Consider the following 19,371-nt stretch of genomic DNA (forward strand, 5'->3'; position numbering starts at 1 on the left):
TATATGTTGTCACAATGACAGTTTACAATCCAAGGAAACTCCAAGTAAATTAGTCTCCTCAACTTGTTCAACAGCCACACCATTAATTACTGGATTCAGGTGAGGTCTAGAACTTAGGGAATGATTTGTACCAAATACAATGCTCTTAGTTTTAGAGATGTTACTGGTCACCCATTCCAAAACTGACTGCAAATATTTGCTAAGGGTTTCAGTAACTTCATTAGCTGTGGTTGCTGATGCATATATGGTTGAATCATCAGCATACATGGACACACATGCTTTGTTTAATGCCAGTGGCAGGTCATTGGTAAAACTAGAAAATAGTAGAGGGCCTAGAGAGCTGCCCTGCAGTACACCACACTTTACATGTTTGACATTTGTGAAGCTTCCGTTAAAGAAAACCCTCTGAGTTCTATTAGATAGTTTGCCGTACCGTGGACGTAGAGCTGACGTTGAATAGCCATAAAACATAAGTTCTCAACACAGGTTATGGTCAATAATACCAAAGGCTGCACTGAAATCTAACAGTACAGCTCCCACAATCAATTTCTTTCAACCAATCATCAGTAATTTGTGTCAGTGCAGTACATGTTGAGTGCCCTTCTCTATAAGCATGCTGAAAGTCTGTTGTTAATTTATTTACAGAGAAATAGCATTGTATGTGGTCAAACACATTTTTTTCCAACAGTTTGCTAAGAGCTAATAGCAAGCTAATAGATCTACTATTAGAACCAGTAAAGGCCGCTTTATCACTCTTGGGTAGCGCAATGCCTTTGGCTTCCCTCCAGGCCTGAGGACAAACACTTTCCTCTAGGCTCATATTAAAGACATGACAGATAGGAGTGGCTATAGTCAGGCACCATCCTCAGTAGCTTTCCATCTAAGTTGTCAATGCCAGGAGGTTTGTCATTATTGACCGATAACAATAATTTCCCCACCTCTCCCACACCAACTTTACAAAATTAAAACGTACAATGCTTTTCTTTCATTATTTGTTTTTTATGCATGAATACGATGGCTCACTGTTCGTTGTTGGATTTTCCTGGCGAAGTTTGCCCACTTTGCCAATGAAGTCATCATTAAAATAATTGGCAACATCAAACAGTTTTGAATAAGCCATCTGATTCGATGAAAGATGGAGTTGAATGTCTTTCTGCTCAAAATTAAATTTAAAGCACTGCAAAGTTTTTTTCTATGATTCTTTATAGCATTGATCTTGGCTTCATAATATAGTTCCTTCTTATTATGTTGAGTTAAGTCACATAATTTTTCAATTTGCAATAAGTCAGATGTGCAGCCAGACTTATTAGCCACTCCTTTTGCCCCATCTCTTTCAACCATACATTTGTAAAAGTCTTCATCAACCCGTGGAGCCTTAACAGTTCTAAAAGTAAGTCTCTAAACAGGTGCATGTTCATCAATAATTTGGCATTTTAAAAATATTTTTTACATCATCCACATGAGTCACAGCAACATCTTTTGCATAATCTCTTATTCACTATTTTAGGCCCAACTTTAGGAAATGTGGCTTTCCTGGATATAGTCACTATACTGTGATCACTGCACCCAATGGGTAAAGATACAGCTTTAGAACAACGTTCTACTGATAGGTTGATTAATAACCTGAACCAGATTACAGGCACTGGTTACAGTGAGAAGCTTCCTCTTGAGCAGACAGCTTGATGAAAACCAGTCAATATTCAGGTCCCCAAGAAAGTAGACCTCTCTCTTTACATCACATACACTATCAAGCATTTCACACACATTGTTTAGATACTGACTGTGAGCACTTGGTGGCCTATAGCAACACCCCAAAAGAATAGGCTTTAGATGAGACAGCTGAACCTGCAACCACAACACTTCAATAACACTTGACATGTGATCTTCTCTAAGCATTACAGGGATATGGCTCTGAATGTATACAGGCAACCACTATCAATGTGGAAGGAGCACAGTGGATGGGTGCCTTGGTCTTTTTAAATGTTTTATTTACCTTAGAGAAGTATCCCACAAGATGGCAGCCTGTGTTGTCTGCCTCGGTCATAACGTAGAACAGAAAGGGTTCCACGTCGTAGTACAGCGTCTTGTGATCCAGGAAGAGCTTGGCGAGTAGACACAGGTTCTGGCAGTAGATCTGGAAAAGGAAACCACACCATTTAAATTCCCCAAAGGCCTTGCCAGAGATAATGCAGCTTGTTTTATAGGACAGCCAGGCACCCCTGGGGTTAGGGACCATAGGCTGAAGAAGTGTGAGACACAATTTTTTTTTTTAACCATGATTATTTCTTTGCTCTTTAGACCAATACACCTATTTTGAGGAAAAAACAGACAAAGTAAAGTATGAGTCCAGGGTTAGAGAAAATGTATAGGCCCCTCACCTTGTTCTTCTTGCCGTCCACTTCAAAGACAGAGATGGCTCCCTTTCTGTAGACCTCATCTCCGGGTGGATGCTTCCACACACACTTGGCCTAGCAAACACACAGGGAGACAACACAATTGATTTGCTAATTCAAATCCAATTATCCACTGACCCAGTCTGATATTTACAGCCTTATAATCATTTAAATCAATGATGTACAGGAGTGATGTATACTGAACAAAAATATAAACGCAACATGTAAATAAAGTGTTGGTCAAATGTTTCATGAGCTGAAATAAAATATTTTTAATACGCACAAAGCTTATTCCTCTAAAATGTTGTGCTCAAATTTGTTTACATCCCTGATTAAACAGCATGATCATTACACAGGTGCACCTTGTGCTGGGAACAATAATAGGCCAATAAAAGGCAGTTGTCACATAACACAATGCCAAAGATGTCTCAAGTTGAGGGGTCGAGCTGTTGCCAGATAATTAAATGTTCATTTCTCTACCATAAGCCACCTCCAACGTCGTTTTAGAGAATTTGGGAGTACGTCCAACCGGCCTCGCCACCGCAGACCACGTCTAACCACGCCAGCCCAGGACCTCCACATCTGGATTCTTCACCTGCAGGATCATCTGAGACCAGCCACCCGGACAGCTGATGAAACTGAGGAGTATTCCTGTCCGTAATAAAGCCCTTTTGTAGGGAAAAACTAATTCCGATTGGCTGGGCCTGGCTCCCTAGTGGGTGGGCCTATGCCCACCGATAGCTGCTCCCCTGCCCAGTAATGTGAAATCCATAGATTAGGGCCTAATTTATTTATTTAATTTGACTGATATCCTTATATGAACTGTAACTCAGTAAAATAGTTAAATTGTTGCACGTTACGTTCATATTTTTGTTCAGTATATGTAGTAAAATGATGGGGGGAAATTATCATATTTGACATGCCAATGTAAACAACGCGAAAGCAATGCTACTGCCACCTTCTGGCCTGGAGTATTTTAACCAGGCTGAACCCCGATGTACAGCGCTACAGTGCCTTCAGAAAGTATTCACACCAATTTACTTTTTACAGATTTTGTGGTGTTACAAAGTGGGATTAAAATTGATTTGTCATTTTTTGTCAACAATCTCCCCAAAATACTCTGCAATATCAAAGTGGAAGTCAAATGATTATATTTGTAAAGAATGTATAATAAATAAAACATGAATATATCTTGATTAGATAAATAGTCAATAGAATCACCTTTGGCAGCGATTACAGAGTCTCTAAGAGCATTCCACACTTGGATTGTGAAACATTTGCCCATTATTCTTTTAAAAATTCTTCAAGCTCTGTCAAATTGTTTGTTGATAATTGCTAGACAACCATTTTCTGGTCTTGCCATAGATTTTGAAGCAGATGTAAGTCAAAATTGTAACTCTGCCACTTGGTAAGCAACTCCAGTGTAGATTTCGCCGTTTTTTTTTGCTTGTGTTTAGCTCCATTCCAACATTTTGGTAGGCTATTTGATCAACTTATCTATAATTAGATACATGCAGGTTCTCTTGTCATTACTTGTTACCCTACATCAATAAAACAAATGATCAAATCTAGTTGACATCGGTAAAGTTCTCTTTTACGTCAGCTTCTCTCACGCAGCAAAGAGGTTTAGAGACCAGGAAGAGAATGCAATAACAAAAAAACAAAAAGGGGGGGAAAGATTATCCGTGCAAAATGTTCAAATGACATCAGCAGACATGCCGACCTTGTACCACTTCAGTGTGGCGGCGGCACCACCGGACCCCACAACGGCGCACTTGCGACACCCCCACTGGTCAAATCATAGGCAATGCACCTTTTTTTAGCCTAATAATGATGTTGGCAGAAGACTGCCTCACTATGAATGGTAGACTATAGACTGTTATGGGTACTTGGTAATTAGCTGCTCTTCAGTAGCAAACTAGAAATATGTTTAGATGTAAAATCAGGGCTCTCCCTGGGATTTTCTGATAAAGTGGTGCTGATGTAGGCCTAAGGTTGGTTAGGGGGGAGGGCAGGAGGGGTCCGTTTACTTTCCCCTCAAGAAATTGAAGCATTTTGCATTTTTGAAAAGCCTGTAACTGCCATTTCCTGAAACCTAGAGTCTTAAATTCTATCATAATAGAAAGCCAGCACAGAAGTTTTGTGTATGATCCTAAATGAAATTGAGTTGGTCTCAATGACACACCTGTAGTCTAGTGAAAATGTAAACTGACTTAATTATTTATTTTCTGGGTAGGGGGGGTGGGGTTCGGGAATAATTCAATTACTGGATGCAATGTAGTAGTCTAGCTTACTGTAGGCTATTTGGAATATTATGAAACAACTGAGCTAGGCCTATATGAGCTTGTTCCAGATTTCCATCCCTGACCTAATCCATCAAGTTAGGTCTGACTACTAGGCTACCATTCATTCAACATGCCTTGTCAACGGTGAACTGACTATTATCCCATCATTAGCAATCTACTGTTGACCATACAGCTATATCAAGAGTACAGATCAACAACTGGTTCATTAACTTCGGCCTACTAATCTTTCACAGTCTAACATAACATTCTGTGAAGGTCGTATTAGCTGAACAGCTCTCTCGGCCTTTCCATCCAGGCAGAGATGCACACTGAACTACCACAACACCGCACGTTTTCTTGCTCGTCAATGCGCTCGTGCCTACTATGGTGGCGGAGATCAAAGCATGTGCGGGCAAGAGAGTGCTTTCGCTTCGTTGACTAAACGCTGTAGCTAACTACCTTCTTCGTAATGACACCTTGGTTTAGGAGCTAACTCTGAAATAGTGGTTGTGCTTGACTAACACATTTTTATTTATTTTAACCTTTAACTAGGCAATTCAGTTAAGAACAAATTCTTATTTTACAATGACAGCCTACCACGGCCAAAGCCTCCCCTAAACCGGAACGACGCTGGGCCAATTGTGCGCAGGGTTGTGATACAGCCCGGGATCGAACTAGGGTCTGTAGCCACTCGGGAGCCTTACATTTTGGAAAATGTATTTCGCAAACAGTTCGTTCTCCATTTTCACTACCCTTTTTCCTCGCACATCAGTGATATCAATGGTGGAGAGCTGCCATCCAGCTCGAGGGAGGAAAATAGTCAGCGGTGGCACCACAGGTCCCGGAGTGATGTGGCGAAAAAAATATTCTGGGGCCTGTAGATTTTCCTGATCTGATAACCTACACAGGTAAAACCCTGGAACTTATATGGTATGATGTGATTAATCTGTTGTAAAAAGGTTGAATATGGGCTATGATGGGACCAGAGTTTTTACTAATCAGGTCATTTGGTAAAAAAAAAAATCCTGGCCTTGTGGAGGATGGTGCCCAGGACCGAGTTTGTGAAACCCTGGGGTAGACTATACAGCATCTGTTGTTAGTAGCCTACAGTTGATCAGTCTGAAAAATAGTCTTGTTTCCATGCAATACAGCATGTCAGATCACTAATGTTTAGGTGTAAAGGCTGCTACATTTATGAAAGAGTTTATGCTTGTGTCTGTCTGGAGTGATGTGTTATCAAGCTTGCTAAATAAATACCGGAGGAAAGTGGAGAGCACGCTTTGTACACGACCCGCGCGACCTGCGATTTCTGCAGTGGTGGGCCGTCAGGGCCAGCAAGGCCTTCTCTGCTGGCCTAAACATCATCAGAATATATATATTTTTTAAATATATTTTCCCACAAATATGTATTAAATTATTCCCCAGAGTAAGAATTATACTCTTCATTTCATAGCTTTCCTCTTGGTTGCACTGCTTCCAGCCCCAGGTTGAGATTTGGAGGGCTGGCCTTTATGTTAGATCTTTTATCCAATCATATTCAGCCATCATGTGTTGCCAGGGGTCTAAAATCTGCCCTCAGGCTTTCAGAATCAACAGTGCGGGCGCTTGTAGCTTAAAGTGAATGGAAATGAAAATTTAGTGTCAACCAATCAGCTTTAGAGTTGGCTATTGTACGCCTGCTGGCTGGCTCCAGTGTTACACAGGAGCCAGCTAGCAGGCGTAGTGCGTGCACGTCTTTTGATTGGATTACCAATATTGAGAAGCAGGTCCTATGGGCAGGTCTATGCAGATCCTCAGAACTAGGAAACTGAATTTGATAAACGAATTAATTTGCGTACGACTAAGCTGTTTTTTCAACCCACAATGGCGGAAGGAGGAGAAGATATCGATTTGGTCGAGGATATAATTATAACGCCATTCTCAAGACGAACTTTTCAAGAAAAGTTAGACATTGTAAGGAGAGGTCGCCCGACGCCGATGCTACAAAGCCTGTCACAGGCGGGAAACGGGTTCGTTCGCCACTTTCAAAGTTCCAACTACGAGCGCTATCAATGGCTCACAGGCTCCGAGAAGCACTGCAAACTGTACTGCTGGGAATGCCTATTATTTGCAAGTGATCGATTTGGTGTTTGGAGCCACACTGGCTTTGCAAACTTGAGTTGTCTAACCAAGGCAGCAACGAGACACCAAAGTACGGCTGGGCACTTACAAGCAATGGTGCTTTTGAAAACTTTTGGGGACACCCGAGTGGATCTACAGCTCAATGAACAATCGCGCAGGGCAACGGAGCTGCACAATGAAAAGGTGAAGAAAAATAGGGAAATATTGAAAAGACTCATTGATTGTGTCATGTTTTTGGGTAAACAGGAACTTTCTTTTAGGGGACACGATGAAAGTGCTGACTCCACAAACAAAGGGAACTACGTGGAGCTTCTTTCTTTTCTTTCTGAAAGCAACACAGATTTACAATACCACCTGTCCACTAACAAAGTGTTCATTGGGACGTCCGGCAAAATACAAAATGACCTAATTTATGCTATTGCTGAAGTGATGGGAGAAGAGATCAAAATGGAGATTAAAAAAGCTCCCTTTGTTGCTGTTATGGTGGACGAGACAACAGATGTGGGAAATGCAGCACAGCTCTCACTCGTCCTGCGTTATGTGGCGGACACAGGAGTCAAGGAGCGATTTATCCGATTTGAAGATGTGACAAGCGGCAAGCGAGCTGATGACATTGCCGCTCTTATTTTCCGTTTCTTGGAGGAAAATGAATGTAGTCTGGATAAAGTTGTGGCACAGTGTTTTGATGGCGCAGCAGTCATGGCATCTGGACTCAATGGGGTGCAGGCTAAAGTTAAGGAGAGGGCACCGATGGCCTTATTCATTCACTGCTATGCACATCGACTAAATTTAGTACTGACTCAAGGAGCCTCAAAGCTTAAAGAATGAAGTGCAAGGTCTTCTTTGCCAACCTCAATGGCCTTGCAGCATTTTTCTCACGATCCCCTAAGCGCACGCAACTGCTGGATGACATCTGCAAGCGTCGTCTTCCTAAGGTTGCACCAACGAGGTGGCAATATACATCTAGATTGGTCAATGCAGTCTTTGAAAAGAGAGTTGCCCTAAAGGAGCTGTTTAACCACTTACTGGAACATCATGATGACCATGACGGGGATACTGTGCTTATGGCTGATGGATTTAATGCACGTTTGGATGATTTTGAGTTTTGTTTTTTGCTTGAAACATTCAATGGGATTTTTAATTATTCGGATGTGCTTTTTGGAATTCTACAGAAACAAACTTTGGATGTACAATTCTGCCTGACAAGGGTGAACGAGTTTTGTGACACAATTGAGCGAGAGAGGTGCAGGTTCAGTCAAATCTACGATGACACAGCGCGCATCTCAAGTTTACCCAGCGCACGCAGAGGCCCACAAGGAGACCCTCGCACATACTATCAACAACTCCACAGCAATATTCTGGACAACATTCTTTGCCAGATACGAAACAGGTTTCAAGACCACGAAAAATTAATGTTTCTCTCCCTCCTGGACCCCCGGCACTTTCAGACCTACCGGAAAAAAATCCCGCAAACAGCCTTCTCCAGCTTAACAGAGAGTCACGGAACACTGTTCTGACCTATCCAAGCTAAAAACAGAACTGACTGTAATGTATGCTATGACTGATTTTGAAGGGAAAAGTCCCTCTGATCTCCTTGATTTCCTTAAGCAGAAAAATCTGAATGAGGACATGGGGCAACTTTACACATTGGCATGTGTGACAGTGACTATCCCTGTGTCCACGGCTTCTGTCGAGCGGTCATTCTCGGCCTTAAAGCGAATCAAAACGTATTCCAGAAATGCTACTGGACAGACTCGGCTTTCAGCATTAGCCTCCATGTCGATAGAAAAGGACTTATTGGTGGAACTAAAACGCACAGATAGACTGTACAACAGAGTCATTGAAGTCTTCTTGAGGAAAGAAAGGAGGAAGGATTTTGTGTTCAAATAATCAGTCTTTGGTGAGTAGGCATACAATGCATGTTATTTTTTATTAAATGTGTATGTATGTTTCGCATTTTATTTCGTTAATATTAAATACCCTATATATTAACAAAATAAAATGGCAAATAGCCTATGTTGCAAATTATTTGTTTTCTTTCTTTTATTTTCAGTGAATAGTTATGTGTCTTTATCATCACGGTGAAACTGCTTTGGGTGCGACAATGCGCTGTTTAGTGAACACACTGTATTTATTTTTTGGGGGACTTAAAGCTCAAAGTTTGTGGACCAGAAATGGATAGAAGAAGAATATTAATATAACTCTGTTGCACTCGACTATGTTCTTGCCTATTAGTTGAACTGTACTGTATTGTACTCTTCCCCTGCAATTCTCTGAATAAAAATGTCAATTTCAAGGTGACGCAACGCCTGGTTATACTGCGTTTCTGTAATAAGAGGTGGATTAATTCGGGTGGGACTGTGTAGGACCTCACTGAAGGCCCAGGCCCCAGGCCCACGGCACGCTACTGGATTTCTGTGAATCTGAATAGTCAGATTAAAATAATAGTTTGATTAAAACGCTTACATAGTTTGCAAGAACGAATTTCCTAAAAATCCTGTTAACATGGCAACATCTGAAATCAGGCTACCTGATGGCACTCTGAAAGTGCTGAAAATAAACATTCTACCACAGAGTTTGGACATACCAACTTTGTATGTGAAAACTACTTCTAAGACGCGTACATTCAGTTGTTCCGAACACACTTCACTCGCTAAAGAGGGAGGCTCGCTCAGCTGGTGCTAGCACAAGCGCAGGTCAAATACACCGCTGGACATCGATTAAGGTGTTTACATGTCCTAATCATTTCAAAGACTGCTCAGAAAACCAGGTGTTTTAATTGGTGTATGCTTACTTCGATTTTGAACTTACGCCGATTAAGAAAAGCAGAGTATTTCATTATTCGTGTGCATTTAAACATACTCAAAAAGCCTGCAGCAGCACTCTGATGTGACGGACAGACATTGTGAGCGAGTTCACAAACCATGAGGCAAATTGGTTAAAAAAATAAAATACACTTTGCCCCTATTTTTAACGCTTTCCATCAATATATTTGATTAAACCAGTGCTGCGGCAAATACTGCCTCGCCACATATTTTCCAGTGGCCCTGAAAATAATACTACGAATACGGGGAGTGCCTGACTGATGAGCTAGACATTTTTTCTCCTTGCCCAAGTCCTCCGATTGGCTCAGCACCAACTTCAGACACAATGTTCCGACTAGAAGCATATTTTTAGGGTCGTTTTTTTGTACCAGCATACTTTGACGTCAAATTACGTGCATAGTATGCAAAATGCGTGCAGGTTGGCAGGTCTGCATTAGTTTGACCAGTTTTAAGGGAATTAAAAGCAGTGAAAACACTCCAACATATTTCTGATAAGATTTTAGTTCGGGTTGGATGTATAATTTATGTGGTTGAAATACTAGCAGCTTTTATGATGCTGATAAAGATAGAACCTTCGAAAAACCTAAATGTAGCCTATAGATATGAATTGCACAAGAATTATACATTTGGGATTTTTAATACATTGTTCTCTCTTAATTTAACCTACCCACCCACCCACCTTTAATACACACAATATTTCATGACCCTAAACCCGCCCGGCACACGGATATAACCGCGGAGACTGCGAGTTATGAATCAACCCATGCATCACTAATGTGTACACAAAAAAAGCATTGACTGACATCCTGGGCAGAGGTGTACCACAGCCGACAGTCTTGGAGGTCTGTTCATGCCTTAAGGGTGTAGTTACACGTAGCAACTTGGACGCAGCTTTAGTTGCTTGCAACTTTGTTGCATTAGGATTGATTCGTGCAACACCCCCTGCCACTGATAAGCAATTCATCTGCGACTTGGTTGCATCCAGTTGCAAAATATTCAACTTTGTGCAACTAGTTGCAAGAAACAGCCAATCAAAACAAATGATTTTGTCACATGATCCATTCCAAGGTTCGAACCCTATGCTGTCATGTCAACACAGCTGCCAGTGCTGCGGGAACCAATACAGAAGAGACATTAGCCCAACGGGAACTGTATAAATAAATATTGTCATCATGGCTAGTAAAGATTTGTGTACATGGTTTGGCAGTCATTAAACATAATTTCTTAGGTTAACCCAGACCTCTCTCTGACCAGTTTCAACTGAAATTGTCCAACATGAACTGCATTAGTTGGCTTAGCTCGTTGCTAGCTTGGTTAGCTCGTAGCTAGCTAGCTAGCTTGATGAAACGGTGCTGGCAATTTTATTTTGGCTAGCTAGCTAAATTGTTTCAGCCAGCTTATCTAACTCGATCCTTATACAATAACCAAACGGTTGGATAAACAAATAATTTGTGAAATCACAATGTACCGCAGCAGATGACATTGGGTAAGTTGAGAATTCCCAAACACATGACAAAAGCAGCTTAAATTTGATTGGCTGTTGCATGCTATTTCAATCGCATTTGAGTTGTTTTGTGCACCGGCAAAGTGGCTTGAGAAGATGACACTCGTAACCTGCAACTGCAACTAAAATTGCGTGAAAGTTGCTTTGTGTAACACAAGCCTAAGAGGTGATAAGCCTGGCTCTTCATTATCTTACCATGTGTCGTCTCAGAATGGTCTGGCTCTTCATGTACTTGAGGCAGAACTCGCAGACGTAGAGGCGTCCCAGGCGGGCGTACTCCTCAGGGTAGGGCGAGTGGTACCAGGTGTCCAGCTCGTAGCGGCCGAACAGGATGGTCTTGATCATGTTGCTGCCCTCCGTGATCTGTCCCTGGATCCGCAGCCTCTCCTGTGGCGTTTTCAACAAGTGCGAAACAAGAGAGGTGAAATATGAAATTCTTCTAAACAGCCAAGATGACCTTATCTACAATACAATCTATATCACTATTGGTTAATTATTAATGAAGGAGGTAGGTGCACCGAGGTTTTTCTCTTACCAGATCTTCAGATGCACGTGCCTGGGCTTTTCTGAAGAGCTCCAGGTCATATTCACTTGTGATGTTCTCCAGAAGAGGTTCTCTGGTGTTGCCGTGGCTCTGTCGATGCTCCTGTGGATGAGATGGAGAAATAAAACGAGTGTTGATTGTGTCAATAAACCAAGTCTATATGACAACATCACAAAAACGACTTTTGAAATGCGTTTCAAATTCTAAGACACCAAAATGTAAGATCTCCATAGCAAACATAATTGTCCCTTTAGTCATTTGAATATGTCTCACCATGTATTTCTCCTTCTGCTCCTTAGACAAGCCAGAGTTCCTCCCTTTCCTCATCTCCGTCACCTGCTCTTTGTATCTCGTCTGTCTTGAAGTGGGCGTCTGGTGGACACAACAGAAATTAAATGGGATTTTTTTCACTTCCAACATGAAGTGAACATGATAACATGTATCACCTTAAAAAGTATTCAATATTAATTGTATTAATTTTACCTGGTGTCGTGTGGCGTGTCTGTTGCTTTCCTCCTGCACCTTTGCCTCTTCTTCGTGTTTCTCACGAGTGGTTGCTTTCACCTGTCAATAAAAAGGAAGAATAAATTTATTGGGGATTTGATTCTCTGTGGCTCTCATCGTAGGAGACAATGAAGTTAATGTACCTCAAAACACATAACCAATGGAAAATATTGTTCTGACATATACCTTGCATTCATCAGCAGAGAGGTTGTGGTAAAGTGGGCATCCTGATACCGCAAAATGCCGTTCATGTTTCCCTGTTAGATGTCCTGCGAGAAACAAGAGAGAAAGAAAAGCAATGATTTTACAGAGAATACATTTAATTAACTAGAATCATAACAAGAATCAGGACAAGTCTTGTTGAGCATTCACTAAACTAGCAGTGGTGCCACTAACCAAATGGTGACTTATCTTACCCAATGAGTTGCATCCCGGCGTGGGACACTTCATGTTAAAATTGTAGGTCTCGTGGCAGCGACGGCGCTTGGGCCGGTGGGAGAGGTCCTTGTCGGAGTCTCTGAGGGCAGGGTCTTTGGCCAGGCTCTCATCGTGGGAGGCATTGGGGCTGGAGATGTCCAGCTCAGACTCAGACGACGGGGCGTTGCCTGTAGGCGTCAGCGGTGGAGACTCATCTTGCTTCACATCTGGTGTGTCTACATGGGCAGGTGGGAGAAACGGCACAATGTTTAGCTACAGGGTGTCCAATAACAAAATAAAATGATGGGACCAATGGGTAAAATAATATGTTAAATGAGTAGATACTCCTCTAAGAAAACCAATGCTCCATGTCTATCATAATCTGTTCAAAAGTTACTGGAGTTTTTACCCTTGTAGGATTGCCAAAATTAGGGTGAATAATTCAATGGAGGCCAGAGACAAAAAGTGGTAAAAAATCTTGAAAATAGCATTGCGTCAGTTAGGCTGGATTCTTTGTGAGAATTGTCATGCTGAACAGACCGCTCACGTCACATGCGTTGCAAAATAAATTCACACATACATGTTATTCAATCATTGCACCCACACTGCTCACGTGCACCAATGAGCGTCTGCGTTGCCAAGCGCTAAAATAGAAGTTGGTTCTATTTGTGGCGCAGAACGCACTGCAAGTCCTGCCTCTCCCATCTCCTCATTGGCTTTTAGAAGCATATACCCACATGCCATCTCATTGGTTATACCCACGTGGGTGATTGAAAGATGAACGGAGGTCGGTCGGTTGTGGTAATACACCTTATGATGAAAGTTAGATGCCAATCGCCATTAAAAGTCCAAAGAAGAAAAAGCCTGGAAGGAGGACTAGAGATGACTAGAAACGATTCGGTTGACCGTTTCATGTGTGGACTAATTGTCGGAGTAGAGGACCTTGTGCATTTCAGGTAAAATAACAACCCAATGTTTATATGCCAGGACAAATTAGCTAGCAACAGCAAGCTAGCTAGCTAAATAGGACACGTTGGCTAGCAACTGCAAGCTAGCTAGCTAAATTGCCATACATGTTTAATGCTTTTCAACCAGTCCCCAAATTAATATAATTGATTCAGAGTTTGTTTTGACATTTAAACCTGCATGTCGTGATCGCGTTTCGTGTAGGGGGGAATCTATTCGCGCACGCGGACCATGGTGTTATTCAATCATTGCACCCACACTGCTCTCACGTGTCAACGGCATCTGCGTAGCCATGCGCTAAAAATAGAACTTGGTCCTGCCTCTCCCATCTCCTCATTGGTTTTTAGGAGCATATACCCACGTGCATAACTGAAAGATGAACTGAGGTCCACACTCCAGTCGGTGGAGGTAATGCACATTAAAGTTGGTTGCCAACCGCCATATAAAGTCCAAAGAAGAAGGAGGAGAGATTACTAGAAACAAACTCGGTTTACCCTTTTATCTGTGGATTAATTGTCGGAGTAGAGGACCTTGTGCATTTCAGGTAAAATAACAACCCAATGTTTATATCCCAGGACAAATTAGTCAACAACAAGCTAGCTAGCTAAATTGCCATAAATATTTAATGCTTTTCGACCTGTCCCCAAATTAATATATTTGGTTCAGAGTTCATTTTGATATTTCAACCTGCGTGTCCTGATCGCGTCTGGTGTGGATGGACAAAATCAACACGTAGTGAGCGGTCTGGATGTAACGCTAACTGACAGGCTCACTGTTGAACTCGTCATCTTTCTTCTCAAATCCGAAGAACATAAAACAATATAGAGGTAAGTTAGATATTGATTTTGAGACATGACATGCAGTATTTTCATATTGTAGTATACGCTTTTAATATTAATGCGAAATTCCATTCACAAAAACAAGCGTATTTTTGTGAATTGTCAACGGAGCGCTGAGCGTAGCGCAAGCTTTTTGTTTTCAAATCCTTTTACATTTAATCTAGCTAATATCATATTTATTTTGTGACCTGCGGATACAACTATGCAGACACCACCACAACATGTAAAATCCACAAAAGTCAACAGAGCTCGGTGCTTATTATCGGATGCGTTAGTTTACGAAATCTGAAGTTTTGTATATAATGTTAATGATATGTTAGAGAAAGACCACACAGAACAATTCAGAACATGAAGAATCATATTTGTCTTGTTAAAATGTATTTTATAAAATAAGGAAGTCAAATTTCATCACCAAAGCGCATTTTCTTCCACTCTGTGCGGAGTGGGTGGCAGAATTTCTGTTAGCCGGTAATAACCAGGAGAAGAAGAAGAAACAGTCCCATTGCGAAATAATAGTTTTTTGCCTAGTCATTGATGGAAATACCAGTCGATGTAATTTGACTGGTCATGCTTATCGGTCTAGGTGAATTTGCATAATTAAATTGGCGTGTGTATACAGTATATTCAATATGTAGCCCGTCTTATTTATTAGACTCGTACAGCATACAGATACAGAGCCTTTGAGAGGAAAATCTGTCAGACAGTGCAAGAGCTGCTGCTGCAGTACTCTGAAAAATACGGGGTCAAATCATGACGTCAGCGATCTTCAGGTCGGAAAATCTGAGCTCTAGAAAGAGGCCAGAGTTCCCAAGTTGGATGACCGTTCAAAACTATTTCCCCCCCAGTCAGAGCTAGTTTTCTCCCCAGTTGATGAATTACCATATTCTAAATATGATTTCTGTCATTCTGAGCACAGTGAGTGGACCCCCTAATCAGGTTACCCACCCAATGCATATGGGTCTGGTACATGTCTTCATTGTCCGGTAACTTTTTATTTTGCCGGTCACATGTCCGGCCAGACTTTTTCCTAACAGAAACCCTGGTGGGTGGACACCCTACAATGTAGGATACAATAATGGAATCTTTTAGCAATTCTTAGCCCCCACAAGGTCTCCTAGACAGGTGACTGTCTCACTGTTAGCTAGCCTAACTATTTCAGTTGCGATGTAGGTTTTGATTCACAGCTAAAGCATCCATCCCATGGCTTTACCTTGTGAGCTTTGGCTGAGGCGCAGAGATGCTCTTGTGAGGCGTGTTCTCTTGGGTATGTTTCCATCACTCTCCGAGCTGTTCGTCTGTTCCCGCTCAGCAGAAGAGTCTGAATCTTCAGTCCCATCAGAGCCGCTCCCCACATGCACTCTCTGTGAGAAAATGAAATAAAGCAGGATTAGTAAGGTTAATGCTAGAACAGAAGATAGTTAGCCATTTACTTTCCATGGTGGCTCTAACATTAGCTATAAGTTAGCTTGCTAGAAGATACTCACCCTACCGTTAAGCTTGTTTACAATGCGCTGCACTGAGGTCGGAACGCAACCGTGGATACATTAAGACATGGAGCCGGAGAGCGTACCTCGATGCAGGAATGGGATATGCCACTGTACTACAAATTGTACCTTTATCCACACTGACAAGATTGAAATACTGCTAGTTTTCCAGGAAAACTACTCTTGCGGTCCTCATGCTAGCTAGCAGTAGCCACCACAGCCATTTTGGAATGGCAGTGTCAGCCAATCAGCTCCTTTGTTGTTCAACGCAACGTGCCATTCTGTAATGGTTTCTGTGGCTACTGGTTGGATGTTAGGGGACAAAATGAAACTGAGGATCTGGTGTTATATTTTGTATTCCATGTTATATAGAAGCTTATTAGGAACACATAATACCTTATTTCATCAGGATAGGATTCTTAAGTTCTACACATTTTGTTCAATATCTCAAAATAGGGTGGTCATATTATTAACAAATGATTAAATTAAAATGCTATATTATGCAAATTAGGCAGTACGGAATACATAATTACAGTCATTTAAGACCAATCATTTAAGGTAGGCTTGTCATATTATTTACAAATCTTCATTATTTATGCAAAACTGAGTTTGTAACCATTTGAACATTTTATGCAAATTAGACACCCACACACAGCACCCCCCACCAACACACACACAGGCTTACACAGACACACACTTCTCAGCAAGCCCACACACTCACACAGCAGCACCCCCACCAACAGACACACACAGCCTAACACAGACACCCACTTCTCACTAAGTCTGAACTGTAACACAGAAGGCTACCAGTCTATAACATTGCTTACTTCTGGTAGGCCGAGACCTGAGTTGGGTTACATTGTAATGATATTTTCAGTCAAAAGATGTCCGATGACGCCGAAACACCCTCAGGACCTTCCCATACTTCTTGGCAATACAATATCACATCGATTTTACTCTGATAGGTTGAGGAATACCCATCGCAAAGAACAAATATGAACACACCAATTTCGAGGGTTTCACAAAAAAGGCTGTCCAACAGATTTGAACGTTCTCACTTGCTTTACATTTAGGCTCATATCATGTTAATATCATAACGTACAGTATTGGGATTTTAAGACATGGTTAACAACTGCCACGTTGCTTTCAAATGATTTATCATGTATTTTGACGACCACATTATTGACATTTAGTGAAAACAGATTTGTTTACTGCATTTTTTTGTAGAATTATTGTATTACATCCATTGTTTGTTGATTCACCTTAGCCCAATATTGGACTAAAGGAGCCTAACGTTACTCCTTAGTCCAAGGACCTTACATGTTCTGTATAAAGGGCACATTGGCTCTGGAAGTCGAAACAGGCAAATACTCCATCTAAACGTGAATCGATTCTCAATTGCAGTACGGTCCCAGAAACATAAATCCCTTTACGTTCATATCACATCAAAATAATTTCACAAATGCAAAATAAACACTTACTGTACACTTTTTTAACTAGTTTTAACACAGTTGCAGCCAACAGTATTTTTCAGTGGCAACATTTGTGGCGTCTGTCTTCCGTTTACACACAGGTGTTCCAAAAGTGCAAACAGCTAATTAGCACAGATAGCCCACTGCGTCTTTCTTCTGTTTTCCATAAACAAGCACTGTAACATGTAAATATGGCTGTGTGGAAATCCTAACCCTATAAAAAGGTGTGTATCAATTAAATATTTAGTTTTTTGAAAACTATTTCTCGGCCATATGAAAGATAAGGTCCTTATTGTTCCAAAACCAGCCATGCGTGTCAAAGTTCAGACCGAGCGTTGTGGCTCTTAACAAAACCCCCCCCTACAGAAGACACTTTTATGTGTAATGTAATAGAACTGAGAGTCATAATCAAGGGCGACTACCACCCTACTACTGGTAGCTAGCATGAGGACGAAAGGGGAAGTTTTCTGCAGAAACTATAAGTATTTCAATCTTCTCGGTGAAGTAGTGTGGAAAAGTTAAATGTGGGATATGCCAACCTTGCATTGAGGTACATTTTCCGACCCATATCTCGCTCTGACTCCATGGTGTCTAAAAGGCGCTGCCTGGTCAAGCCGAGGTCTGCATTGGCCGTGCAGCTTTTAAAGTGATACGGCCTCTGCAGAAGTCAGGGCATTCATACTTCTTGTGCTTCGCAGAGCTGTTGTGACGGAAGTTGTCAAGGAAGTGAGTTTGTGTTTATACAGGACCCACCTACTGTAAACCAATCATGTCAATGAGGAGCTATATAATATGGAGCCCTCAACATTGTTACAACATTTGGGAGGGGCACAGCAATGCGGTTTGGAGCTCAATTTGGCCTCTGCATGCCTACGGAGGCTGCGCAATTGAGTCACGCCCTCCATACAGAACCTCCCCCACACTTTCGGATCAAGTACACATTGGCTTTTAATGTAAGTAAGATTGTGTTCCGACCTCAGTGCAGCTCAGTGTAAACAAGCGTAACGGTAGGGTCAGTATCTTCTGGCATTATCTAAATGAGCTAGAAGTAGAATTATTGCTACTTCATCAGTAGCTAATAAAACATTTACCAACGTTAGATTATTTAACGTTAATGTATCAAATTCTAATAATTGAGATATACTGTTAAGTAGTTAGTAGCTACCCGCGCCACGATAAAATATGAACGTAAACACAGCCTAGCTAGTACAACACAATATTAGCATCAGCTATCTAGCTTATAAGCGTAAAAAGAGGCCATCTTGGCTAGCTAACTAACGGTTATGCATTTTGTTTATATACAAGTTAACGTTAGCTAACAACGTAAAATACTTTCAAATCGACACAATATAAATGCGCATTTCAGCAACGTTATACTAACATAGCTAACTGTTCTAGCTAGCTAAGTTAACGTTACCGGTATTTCACTTGGTTAGCTTATCCAGCTAGCCATCTAACGACATATATTTGTCTTACCTGTCTTCTACGGGGCATTTTTGCCTTGAGGAACTACGTATAATAACTGCTGTGGATGGAACTAGTTTAGATTCGTTTTTTACTTAAAAAGTTTGTATGTACACACAATATTAGCTAGCTATGTCTCGCGCCACGTCTTCCGTTTGGAACACCTTTTGTGTAATGTGGGACTGTCTCCACTAGGTGGCATGACAAGGTACCTGGTCCAAGCCAATGATGTATATAAAACCAAAAATCATTGATCGAAGCCCAAAACCTTTGAAAAATACAGTACAATTCGGTGTCTTTCTTTCGAATTCGTATGACTCTTTTACAGTTCTACTAGCTTACATACATTGATACGAGTTGTAAAAGCTATCTGTACAATGGGAGAACTATGTGTTGTCTGATACCAAAACCAAAGCAAATGTTATCCCACCGATTGGTTGTAACAATACAGTCTATATGGTAATAAGCCTATTTGTTCTTCTCAAGGTCACTGCTCATCAAAGGGTAAATACATACATTAGCTGCTACACCATCAAGGCCTAGCTATTTGAAA

At 41.3% G+C, this 19,371-nt stretch overlaps 1 protein-coding gene across 2 annotated transcripts in view; it reads right to left on the minus strand.

The window, feature by feature from the left end:
• The window catches only part of LOC120060900 (histone acetyltransferase KAT7-like), a 33,512-nt gene extending 14,512 nt beyond the window's left edge, over positions 1 to 19,000 (minus strand). For both annotated transcript variants that reach the window (XR_005478281.1, XM_039010324.1), the window contains exons 1-10: positions 18,831 to 19,000; positions 15,609 to 15,759; positions 12,593 to 12,829; positions 12,363 to 12,445; positions 12,156 to 12,236; positions 11,946 to 12,044; positions 11,664 to 11,774; positions 11,324 to 11,515; positions 2,379 to 2,468; positions 1,994 to 2,134 (exon numbers count right to left, since the gene is read on the minus strand). Coding sequence is in view for 1 of the 2 variants with exons in the window: in XM_039010324.1 (XP_038866252.1) it covers positions 1,994 to 2,134; positions 2,379 to 2,468; positions 11,324 to 11,515; positions 11,664 to 11,774; positions 11,946 to 12,044; positions 12,156 to 12,236; positions 12,363 to 12,445; positions 12,593 to 12,829; positions 15,609 to 15,759; positions 18,831 to 18,848 (1,203 nt within the window). In the remaining variant the exon portion in view is untranslated. The remainder of the gene's footprint in view (positions 1 to 1,993; positions 2,135 to 2,378; positions 2,469 to 11,323; positions 11,516 to 11,663; positions 11,775 to 11,945; positions 12,045 to 12,155; positions 12,237 to 12,362; positions 12,446 to 12,592; positions 12,830 to 15,608; positions 15,760 to 18,830) is intronic.
• Between the last annotated feature and the right edge of the window lie 371 nt (positions 19,001 to 19,371).

This window comes from Salvelinus namaycush, chromosome 16 (assembly GCF_016432855.1).
Source record: "Salvelinus namaycush isolate Seneca chromosome 16, SaNama_1.0, whole genome shotgun sequence".
Classification (NCBI taxonomy): domain Eukaryota; kingdom Metazoa; phylum Chordata; class Actinopteri; order Salmoniformes; family Salmonidae; genus Salvelinus; species Salvelinus namaycush.